The 12324-nt window shown below is 46.4% G+C and overlaps 1 protein-coding gene across 1 annotated transcript in view; it reads right to left on the bottom strand.

Annotated features, from left to right (window-relative positions):
• Window positions 1–12324, bottom strand: part of Pkd1l1 (polycystin 1 like 1, transient receptor potential channel interacting) — a 124443-nt gene that overhangs the window by 110487 nt on the left and 1632 nt on the right. The window contains exons 2-5 of the mRNA XM_028778934.1: window positions 9907–10025; window positions 7655–7779; window positions 7171–7259; window positions 1637–1959 (exon numbers count right to left, since the gene is read on the bottom strand). Of these exons, the coding sequence (XP_028634767.1) occupies window positions 1637–1959; window positions 7171–7259; window positions 7655–7779; window positions 9907–10025 (656 nt within the window). The remainder of the gene's footprint in view (window positions 1–1636; window positions 1960–7170; window positions 7260–7654; window positions 7780–9906; window positions 10026–12324) is intronic.

The following is a 12324-nucleotide window of genomic DNA, read 5'->3' as shown; positions in this document are numbered from 1 at the left end:
AAGGGGAACAGAAAGCTCAAAGGTGTCCTGAGAGCAACAGGAACCCAGCATGTAAAGGAGGGGGGGGGGTGTTCCAGATCCTTCTGGGGAAAAAAAAATAGGATCATTTGAACCACATGAGCGGACATTCTGAACTCATGAAAGGAAACAGGCTTGACACCAGAATATCTATTCAAATATGTTACCTGCTTAAGTGTGCAAAATTCAACCATGGAAATGCTAGGCGACATGAAAGAGTTGCTTTATGAATTTGGAGTAAAGAGCACAGTTTTAACTAGGATATAATTCTCAGAAACTAGGGCTTAGGCTCACCTGCCTAGCATGCAGGAAGCTAGGTTCAGTCTCTAATGCCTCCATAAAGAGATAACAAAATAAACAAACAACATTTTCACAGGAAAACTGAAACACAGTAAGAAATGAATCCTTGCAGCCTATCACCCTCATAATAAAAAGACTAATTTCCTCAATAACGAAAGGTGTTCATATAATCCTATGTTATGTAGAACCCCAAAAGTGTTCTTGGCTAAATGTGGGTTTTAAAAGTAACTTTAATTTTGGATATAGATAAGACACAGAGCTTCAGAAAGAGACTGTTTCCATCTATCAGACTGACAGCTGTACCATTCACAGAGCGTCAACCAGACAGCACTAATTTAGAGCAAGTTGGCAATAACTAGCAAATTACTGCTGGACATAGCATTTGAGGCCAAACGCCCTCTTTGTGGTGAATTGGTGTGTAAACACAATTACTCACTGCAAGGTTACTCGTAATATCAGAAACCATCTCAATATCCACCAATAAAATTCAGTTAAACAGACCTGTCCTGTAAAGTCAATGAAGGTCAGGGCAGTCTTTTCCATCTGGACTGTGTAGTTGCTCTAAGATGGAGATGTGTAGTTAAGTGGTCAGAGAGCTGGAGATTGTGCATAGTGCACTTCCATCTACAGAAAGGTGGATAGCCCTGATGCTGGCCTATCCGCACACAGTGGTGTGGAATGACAGATATGATTGCCTGTGAGCTAGTGAGAACAGGAATTTCCCTGCTCCTCTTGTTGGCTGTGTAGGCTTTGTGTGGTAAATCATGTTTTTTAAAAAAATCGTTTTTAAAAGAGAAAAATTATTCAGGAAATTATTCAGGAAAGTTAAGTTTTCCACTCACATCCTGTACCCATTTCCAAGGCTTTAGCAGTATCCAACTCATACCAAGATGTCTATACAGACATTGGTCACTGTCATTCTTTTGATAAAAAATAAAGTGTTGAAATTTTCAGGTCAAAAGAAACAGGGTGCCCCATCACATGTGGGTTCTTAAGGAGGAATGTAAGGAATGTTTGGTGATTTAGGATGTCACCATGTGTACGAAGGAGGCCCTGTACTGACTGTGTGACCCCAGGAATCATCTCCCAGCCTCATTCTCCTGTCCCACAATCTTGAGGGAAACATTAAATCACTGAAATATACAAAGACTTGGTCACAGTCCAAAATGTGGGCTTCTGTCATACAGGAGCCACCAGGCTGGCTCAAGGCTCCAGAGGGTGGACTGTGGCTTCCTCCTCCCAGCATATGAACATTGCCAGTGTCCTGGGATTGGCAACTCCTTCCCAATCTTTCAGAGAAGGACTCACTGCACCATACCTTTCCTGTACTGGTAGTAGCCAGTCATAGTAGTTGCACCTGTCACTGTACACAGTCTCATCTTAGCTCCACAACTGTCCCCAAAGTCCAGCAGCAGACAAAGAGCTGTTCCAGAAGTCACGTGAACACGAATTCCCAGAGCTGGAGGTGTCTGAGCATCTGTTTCTGGGAAGCAGCAGATGGCAAAGTGCCCAGCATTTTCAGGCTGTGTCACCAAGATGGCCCCAGGAGGATGCTGAGTGAGAGGACTGGAACTCTCAGGGTGGTACCAGGATGCAGAGAGGTTGCAGACATGAGAAACGCCCTGAGGAGGGTCTGAGAAGCTAAGGAAAGGAAGCAGATATCAGACTTCATGGCAGGCTATAGAGTCTAGGAATAGAGAGGGTACCAGGTAAGATGCAAGGGTTCGTGTGAGCAGACTATCTAGGGTAGCTTTCAGGGAACAGGGGTGAGGACCCTGAAGAAGGGCCCTGGTGCTCTCAGTGGGCTCCCAGTCTGCAGTATAAGGATCACTGGCCACTTGTGACACAGGCAGTGCAAAACACTGGTTTAGACACTGAATGCAGAGCTAGCAAACCCCTGAAGACAGAAATCATCCCCCCTAGAAACTAGGGACATCACTTTAGAGGCTGAGGCTGGCTTCCTAGAAACTGGGATCAGCACTTTTGGATGCTGAAGTTGGCTACTGTAGCAGAACTAATCTAGTTACAGAATTATAGATAAAATACATTGCCCCCTTATCACTGAAACTGTGAGCTAAAAGCCAGTTTTTTTTTATGAATCACCACCTGCTGTTTTTATACAATGCTATCCTGACCCACAGCCATCAGTTTCCCTTTCCCACACATAGCCCCTTGTGCTGGGAGGTAGAGGCTGGAAAGACTCTTGACTTCTGAGTCTCCAGCTCCCGAGAACACAGGACTTCCATCACTGACTTGCTGGAAACTGTTGCAGGGGGACACTGATGATGGGGACTTAGGCAACTAGCAATCTGAATAGAGAACAGAGCCCGTTAAAGCAGGAGAATGCTCTTGTGGACATGCGAGGGTCCTCACATCTCTCTCCTCTGCCTGTGCTGTGCTTATCCCCTAAGCCACAGAAACAGGCAGGCTGAGGTCTGAATTCCTGACTGCTCTTAAAGATAAAGGGACCATGTGACACAGGATGTAAGTGGCAAAGAGCAGCCAATCATATCATTAGGAGTACAGTGATCTGGCAGACTCCCAGTGAAATCCAACAAGGAAGTCTCAAATCACCACGTGGTTGGTAGTAAGGAAAGATGGATGTGGCCTTTATTACCCTTCTTTTACCTTCTGGAAATGATGGGGAAGTAGAAAGTCAGACTCCTGAAAGGTGCCTCCCTGCTGGTCTGTGGGGATGTGATTATCCTGGTGGGGATGTCATGGCGACTAACCTCAGAAGCAACATCTTGGCCAAGTCCTCCTCAGAGCACAGTAGTCCTTGTCCATCAGAGCAGAGAACTTCCTTCTTCAGGCTGCAGGGGGTCGCCACTGAGGAGACACCCTGCAAATCAACTTGTCAATGGCACTGCCTTGAGAATGAAATAGGGCAGTTTCTAGCAAAGAGAATACCCGGCTGGGGACCTCTAGAACTACACAGGTGACATCAGGAACATCAGTGGCCACCTATTATTTGCTTCACTGTTAGCCTTCCTGGCAGCTAAAGGATGACACTACCGTAGGATGCAAGTGTGAAGTCTGTTTTCTTTTTTATTGCAATGATGTATTGTAACTCTGCCTGAGCATTTGGCATCTCGCAGAGTTAGAGCAGCAAAGGAGGGGTCACCAGTGAGCTCGGTGGCACGTTCTTCAGTGGCCAGGGGTCACACCAACCTGCTGTAGACCAGAAAACGATCCATCTTCTCTTTCCATCTCACACAGCCACCTGAGATAGGGGCTGGGGCTGGTATTGCTCCTGATCACAATAGAAGGCAGAGAGGCGCTGTCATGGGTTTGGCATACCTGACTGGTAAGTGTTCAGGCTGATCTAAAAGACCCTCCCTGTGACCCAACCCTCTTTCTGGGAGGTAGATCGTCACAGGCTGAATATGCTGTAAACTGAATCGTCAGGGCTGTGGCTGACATCAGGGAAACGCCTTTATAGTAGAAAGGAGCACAGTTAAAGTCTTTTGCTAAAACTTGTACCTGGTACAGGTCACCCACACATGCTGGTTCATCAGTGTGCTCTGTGGCATATGTCTATGAGTTTGTAGCACAGACTGGGAGCTAGAGGCCTATAAGACAAGTCCTGGTTCTGAGCCCTAGACAGTGGCTAGCACATAATGTCCTGTGTCTCTCACTGACCACAATAGACTTGTAGCTAACTTCAGGATCCAGATATGGTCCTCGGCTTGCTGCTGTGTCCACATTCCTGGCCTCTCTCCTGGGACAGGAAACATACACTGTTCCCTCCATTGGCGGAACCAGCTCCATTGACTCTTCTGATGGCAAGTTCTCCTGCATTATTGTCCTTGGCAAGGATATCCTAAGTTACTCTGGACATTCAAAATGAGTCCCATTTTCTGACTATTTGCACCCTTCTAGCACGTCACCTCTTAACACAGGGATGCTTTTGAAAACAAAAATCCAGGGTCTAGGATACATTCCCAAATGCCCCCTAGCCACACTCTACACAGCACGAAGAGAATCTCCTTTCTAGAAAAGATGGGCTTCCATCTTTTCTTTTTTTTTTTCCTTTTGCCCAAACACAGTCTCCAGAGCCTTGCTCACTCAGCTACTACTATGGGGAACAGACAGACTGCATGCTGGGGCAGGAGGAGAAAACAGAACCCATGACTTCAGGGACAGCCCCATTTTGCTCATGCACCACATCCATACACAGTAGAGAAAAGAATGACACTTCCCCAGTGGCCCGTGGGGTGTGCTAATTCCAGGGAATATTTCCTTTTCATTGAACAGTTTTATCTTTGCCAACTTCTAAATTATTTAAAATAAGGTGTGAAATTCTTCAGTGCTTGAGTCTCACATTGGAGAGGGTTTTTCTGTCAAAGCTGGAAAGAACATGGTTATTGGCATAGGCTTGGAGAGTCAGGTGCCAGTGTCACCAGTAAAGAACACAAGAGTGCATTTTATGCTGAGATAATAAAACATGTAACAGAGATGACAGAAACTGAAAGGTGTTGAGCTGTCAGACTCCCAGGAATAGACAGACAACTTCCTACAGAAACAGGAATCCCATTTTAGCCAAGTGGAATCTACGAAGGTCCACTGCATTGGACTCACCCTTCCAGAGACTTAGTTAACAAACCTGCAACATGGGGGTGGGTGTCCAATGCTTCCAGTATTTTGTCCCCCAAAACTACAAGTTTTTGGTTGTGTAATGTTTTGGTTTTTTGATTGTGGAAGAAAGGAAGGAAGGAAGGAAGGAAGGAAGGAAGGAAGGAAGGAAGGAAGGAAGGAAGCCAAAACCCATAAACCATACATGGTTAATGTGTTTAATGAGTAGTTAAACAATCCTAAGTATATTCACAGTGCTATGCCATCAATATCCACGATTTTTACTTCCTATAGAACTCTAAAAGCCCTGAAACAACCTCCAGATTCTCCCCACTGCCACTCCATCCCTTGGGCATCCCTTGTCTCTTTTTGCATCCATGGCTGAGATTCTGATAGTAAGAACAGAACAAACATGTTTGCCTTTTTCAATTGGCTCATTTCACAAAGCACCATGTCCTCAAGGTCCCATTAACAGTCTTGTTTCCAACTCCAGGAGCTGCACTCATATACCCCACTGAGGACACAATCAATCCCATACCAATCACACCGGGACTTGTTCTAAGCTACAACACAGTATGTACAGCAGGAGCTTTCAGGCAGCGTTAACCCAGAGAGACTCCATCTTACAAGCAGCATTTGGCTTCCTTTTGAGTGCAAATGCAGACACAGAATGACTATGCATGCAGACACCACCACTTACTTCTCTGGTGCCATCCTGAGGCACAGACTGATACATGGCCTGTTCCTAAATGTAACAAAGTATCATGGAGAGATTTATCAAAGCAGCTGGACAGCTATGAGCACATGAGTGAATCCCAACCATATCACGAAAAGGTCCACAAGGTGGCTACAAAGCTCAGCATGTAAAAAGGATGGCCATGGGTGCTAGATGACTTGAGTTCAAACCCTAGAACCTAGGACAATCCAGAAACAGTCGCCTCTCTTTGTAATGCCAGAGCTTCTAGAGCAAGGATGCAAGGTGGAGATGGAAGACTCATAAGGAACCCGCAGGCCTGCTAGCCTGGATATAGAGAAGTGGATAGAAGCAGCATCAATATAGTGAAAGGAAAGAACCCACTTCTGAAAGTTGATTTCCACACCTCCACCAAGGCTTTCAAGCATCCACACTTATATAGACATAATGTGTGTGTGCGTGCACTTATGCACATGCATGCACTACCATTGCTACTATATAATAGTAATAATAATAAGGAATTGACCTCTGTGAGATATGCACAATTTATATAAAAAGGGAGGCATAATGAAAAGATAAAGAAATGAAAGAAGAAACGAATTTTAAAAAAAAGGAAGGAAGCAAGCAAGCCAGCTTTGAACTTACAAAACACACCAGACTCAGCACGGTTGCCACATTCTTCCCTGGACCCCAGCAGGAAGAGGAACCTTACACTGCAATGGAGACACCCTCCCTGCTAGTAACCTGCTATCTGAATACACACTGTGAGCATCACAGGACCAACAGGCAGAAAGCTCCTGGCTGTCTGTGGGGCTTTAGCTCATCTTGGTCTCCACCACAGCTGAGGCAAGCTTCCATCTCTCTGGATCTCATTCCAAGCCTTGCCCACCTTGCCCATGGCCTCCATGGCCCTGCAACCATGCAGCTGTGCTAGGACGTAGTGTCTCCAGTCTCCACCTGACACCGTGACCTGACCCCTGCAGCGGTTCTGCATCCCCTACAGCTTTCTGCCTATCACCAGGAAGGCCTCCCTGAAATCCGTGAACCCCACTGCAGCCCTTTTAACCCTTTATAGCCATTCTATGACCTACACGTGTAGAGATATAATTACTGTGCGATGCGCAACACATGAGATTAAATATTAGCTATTGAGACTGGAGTAAAAGAACCTGTGTTTGCCTCAGCCAGCTTCCAAGCAAATCAGGACTACTTAGCAGAATGCGGCCAAAACCAACTTAGCTCATGGGTTTATTATAGCTCAGGGAGTTTTAGTATTGTGGGAAGGCGCGATGTGTTTGCCCATCTGTGTTTCTGGAATAGCATGCTCCTGACTAGAGTTCACAGTAGTGACCTGAAGATACTTACCTGGCACCACCTTGTGTGGCTCCCAACATTCAGGGTTAAGTTTACTATATAACCTGGTCTAAGAAAAAAAATGCATTCTTTCCCTTCAGTGCTGAGAGGTTCAAATCTACTTTGGACTGGCAGAACTGACCCTGGTCTTGGCATCTGAGACATTCCCCATAACTCCATGCCATCTGTATAGTCTGACATGCTGGACTACCTGGGCTTCCAGGACCTACCTGTTAGTACCTTCATCCCAACCTGGAGGAGCTTGTGATTTTCCGTTAATAAAGCTTAGCCTTCCTTCACTACTTCTGTTCAGGACATTCTAGAAGGAAAAAAAAGTAAGAGTGTGAGAGGACTCAGGGAAAGGAGCATTACTCATTAAACAACAGCAGTCTCCATCCCTGTGTGCCAGGCACTGTCCTTCTCTCTCGGGAGGGCAGTGAGGAAGACAGACTGACAGACTCTGCCCCTGAGGTATGAGAGGGTAGGTCTCCCATACCATTTGCCTGAGGCAAGGCATAGGTTCCTCTGCCTTCTTTCTCGTGACAGAATGAAGGCTTTAAAACTTAAATTTGTACTTCCTCTGCTCAAGCACACATGCTGTGATTGGTACCTGAGAAACTCAATTCAGGGGCATTTGGAGCTGTAACAAGTCCACCAATGCCCCCCCCATTGTTCTCAGGAGGAAAGGTCTAAATGGCTCAGTGTAAGGTGCACCTTGTCCGAGGGAGCTGGTGAAGATGGCTTCTGTGACTCTGGATCTTGTGCTGTCCCTTTTGGAGCATATGAAGGACAGCTGTCCTGTTCATCACTCACACAGAGCTCTGGGTTAGCCTGGATCTCTAGAAAGGAGAAAAATCCATTCTGAGGTTGCCCATTTGCCAGAAGATGAAAGCAGAGACAGACAAGCATGAGTCTAAGTCCCCTTAAGGGGCTCTTATGAAGAATCCTAGTCCTCAGGATGTGCTAAATCTGATGCTGTGTCCTGTGAGTTGTGTCTCTGTTTTTGTGGTCTGAGAGGACTTGGGTGTGAACCCACTGGGGGTGTGAAGGAAGGAATGCACAGCCCTGGCCTCACTGGTGGGATGATGCTGGACAGGAACACAGCAATGTTCTGGCTGAAGATGATGACTCTACTTAAAGTGCCTTTTACTGGAGCTCTGATTTGGCCCAGCTTTGTTTCATAGGCAAGAAGCTGTGGCTAGAGAGCTGAACAGCAGAGTAGTAGGGTTTAAAGACAATTCAGAAGGGGATGAGGCCATTCTGACAGGAACCCAGCTGCAAATTCTGTGGTCATCATAGCTCCTCTGGGCAAGGACACAGTCAGTCAGTGTCCCCAAGTGTTCAACTTTCTAGGGCAATGTCAAATCTAATTTAAACATCTTGGTTGATGCTTCTGTTCACAATCAAGAGTCTGATGTATTAACACAATCTGAAGGGAAATAGCCTGAGGTCATGCCACCAAGCATTCTGTTGCTTCTGTGTGGACTGAGCCACATCGATCAACCATGCGGACCACTCAGGTATGAGACAGCTTCGTGCACTGCTCACATTCTCCAGGAAAATATTTACAAAAACTGGACTGAGCCAGAATAGCAAAACGCCTTATTTCTCTCATCGGTCACCAAGTTCCTATGCTCCAAACAGGTAAAGAACTGGCCTGTTCTCAGTCGGGGCCATACCATTCACTGACATGAAGAACTTTAAAAGCAGTGAGTTTTATATTTTCAGAGAAAATGCCCGTGACATGCCAGCTCTTCCCATCAGTGAGTTGTACAGGCCCAGGTGCTCATGCCTTTCCTTAACAGATATTGGTAACTAAGTTTTAGGCAGCCCAGCTGGGAGGGAACTCAGTGGTAAAGTGCTTGTCCAGCATATACAAGCCCTGGCCCTGGGTTCAGTCTTCAGCAACAATACACATAAATATTTAGGGTGGTGACACATGCCTGCAACCCTAGCACTTAGGGGGCAGAGGCAGAAAGATCACAAATTTGAGACCAATTTGTGCTACACAGCCAAGAGGCAAGATCCTGCCTCAAAAAACAACAGCAACAATAATGCTATAAATAATATGCTATAATGTTGACAGTTGTGGGTATGGCTCAGTGGCACAGTTCCTGCCTGGCATGTGTGAAACTCTGGGTTCCATCTGAAGTACCTAAACAACAATAGGCACAGTGGGACAAGTTTCCGTGCTGAAGGAGTCCTGGGGCCAGGGAGCCCAGGTCTCAGAACCACAGCACCCAGTCAGTCAGTCAGTCAGTCAGTCACTGATCTCTTGTGATTTCACTGCAGACTCAGGGCCTCTTCAGGTGTGGTCCCCAAACTTTCTTGAGGCAGAACATATGGAGTAAGGCCCAGGGAAGGGATTAAAAGTATACAATCCTGGCATAGGACCGTTTCAAGGACAAGCTCTCTGTGACTTGATTCTGCTTTGGATGGAATTCCCATGTGAGTAGTCTTTAAGAGCAGTGGGACATTCTTACCAAGGACAGGAAGTTGAAGGCTGAGGAAGTCACTGTTAAACTAGCACCTATCTTCTCAGTTGCTTCTCTGCCTAATAAACTGCTAGAGCCCGGGCCTGGCCCTATCACATTCTCTCCTAGCTTATCATGATCCGCCTAACTCAGGACTACTCTTTGTCTTCATTTTCCTCTGTGGGCTTCTGAGCCACATAAAACTTGCATTGGCTCTGTATGCTTCCCCTCTATTCATCCATCATACACCATTTTATCTGTGGACCCAGCAGGGACCCTTTGAGGATGGACATGAAACCTGTTTCTACGCCTTCAACCTGCATTTGATAGTGGGGTGAGCAGAGAAGCTAGGATCCAACACCAGCTGCAAACCACAAGGCTGTCTCCCACCTGCCAGGATGCCGGGCACATGGTGTGTGAAATAGAACATTGTCAACACATGGGTGCCTGTGACATGGCTGTGGCGGCTTTGCCTGCTTCTTTATGCCTTACCAGCCAGCACTCTACTGCAGAAGGCTCTGAGGCTGCAGCTACAAAATCGAAGACACTCCTCCCCTGCCCCAGTTCGGGTATCGCCACTTGAGGAAACAGAGCAAACGAGCTGGAGACACCTATGCATGGGAATAAATAGAGGAGTTAGTGCTGCATTGTGCACAGCTACCCCATGCTATTTCTCATCCACGTCCATATTTCTGTCTCAGTTTCATCAGACACCAAGTGACTGTCACACAGGCAAGGAGTTACTACTGTGGCTTTTGCACTTTGGTTTCAAGTTTGGAGGCTGTTTCTAGTTAACTAAATTCAACTCCCATCAGGCTGATGCAGAAGTCTGGGTCTGGCTTCCTGCTCTGATGGAAGGAGCTGGCACTCAAGCTCAGTCCTGGGCTTTGAGACTCCTCCTCTGCATCTCATGTCCTGCCTCTCTGGTTGTTCTCCAGTCCCTGAGACTGGGATTTAGTTACCCGAGTGAACCTTACACTATTGTTATCCTCCAGTTTAGTCTCTACAGAAGCTCAGATCATGCTGTGGTTCCCCAGAGGCCTGTATATGAAGAGCTTGGTCCCCAGAGGGGTGTTATTGGGAGGTTGTAGGACTTTTAAGAGGTGTAGCAAGGGAGATCTGACCTCCTGGGAGGATTGTGGGACCTGTGGACCTCTTTCTCCACTTCTAGGCCATGAGTGATGGTTCTGCTCTATCACACCCTTGTGGCCCTCAGGTGTTGCTTCTCTGTAGGTCTAAATCAGCAAGGCCAACTCATATGGGCTGAATGGATCCAAGCCGTGAGTTCACACATATCTTTGGCCGCTATTGGATGTTTGTCTCAGGCCTTTGGTTACAGTAACTAAAGGCAAACCCGGGGGTCAGGTATAGTCACTTTATACAGTGAGATCCTGGAAGTGGAGGGAGATACATTGACTTGGAAATGCTGGCACCATTGGCAAGTGAAATAGCCAGCATTCACACTGAACCAGCATTCATACTGGTTCTGGAGGTAGCAAAAGCTGCATCTGCCTGTACTTCAAAGACCTCCCGGCATACTGCCTAGTGGCTTCTCCAGAGGCCTTGGACCTTACCCTTCAGACCACGACTCCTCAATACCTGACCAAAACAATCAACAGCAGTTGATAAATTGACATGGAACTAGATTGTGGGTTCTGGGTTTGACACTGACAGTTGATGGTGTTATTTGGATTTCATGTCCACACTGGTTACTTGGAAATGCTGGCACCATTGGCAGCATTTCTAGCCACAGAACAGGGCTGCAGTGGAGCAATGGAAATCGTTGTTTGTCTCCCAGCCCTGTGAAATGTGGTGCCTCTTCGTAAACAGCAGCACCTCTTGCCTGTTTCCTTCCCTCTCCCTCTCCTCCCTGTCTCCTCCTCCCCGTCATCCTCCCACTCCTCATCCTCTACCACCTCATCCTCATCCCACTTTCCCTCCCCATCTTCCTTTTCCTTCCATTTTTCTTCCTTCTCATCCTTCCTCTAATTCAATGAAGAAGAAAGGAGCCTGTACCACAAGACTAGTGCTGGGATTGCCATTCCAGAAAGGGCTGCCTGTGCTGTCTTATTACAGTTTAGACTTTTAGCATGATCCTTTGATGCTGGATTCTACTTCTGTAAAAACTGTGTTCAACTCTGTAGGATTTTTTTTACCCATTTAAATCTATAGGGTTTTTTACTTTATTGGGTGTCTATGGAATGTAGAAGACGCACAACACATGTATTTTAATTTCTATATGAAGACAAAACAAAAAACAAACAAACAAAAAAACCTGGGTAGTTCTGTCCAATTTTCGTAAGCTTGGTTCTTGAAGCAATAACCAAGTAGCCACCACCAGGGGGCAGGCGAGGACATTACATAGGCAAAGAGAGGCAGGAGAACCCAGAAGAGGTTAGCCAGACTATATGGTAAAGACGAAGAGAGACAGCAGGTTAGGATGGCCTCAGCTAAACTACTGAGTAATTCCAAGGGTAATGATGTCCACTCTTACCTACATTCACCTTTCTGAGGTCAAAAAAAATGGAAACATGAACAAGAAGACAGCCTTGGAACCAGCAAACCACACTGTAGACTCAAAGGTCTGCAGCATGCTGAAGGGCAGAGGACTGTGCAAACGGGCTCCTAACTTCTGTCCATTGTGAAGACACCACAGTCCAAGCTGAGGGACAGCCTACTTGCTACCCACAGCAAGGGACTAATTTCTTGGAGTTCCTGATTACAAGCAAGTCAGTGGAGGAGGACTTTGGAAGAAAAAGACAGGTAATTTTAAAGAGCTGTGGGAAAAATATGCAGCAAAAATGAACAATTTTTTGGCAGCAGTGACGATAAACAAAGGCATTTCCAAGTAGCGACAAGGAAATCCCCATTGTTCTTGCCTCTTGGTGTCCTTGGTGAAAGTGTGGCCAG

The sequence above is a fragment of the Grammomys surdaster genome, unplaced genomic scaffold (genome assembly GCF_004785775.1).
Source record: "Grammomys surdaster isolate TR1022 unplaced genomic scaffold, NIH_TR_1.0 67, whole genome shotgun sequence".
Taxonomy (NCBI): Eukaryota; Metazoa; Chordata; class Mammalia; order Rodentia; family Muridae; genus Grammomys; species Grammomys surdaster.
The sequence above is the reverse complement of the archived record's forward strand: the minus strand, read 5'-3'. Positions and strand labels throughout refer to the sequence as shown.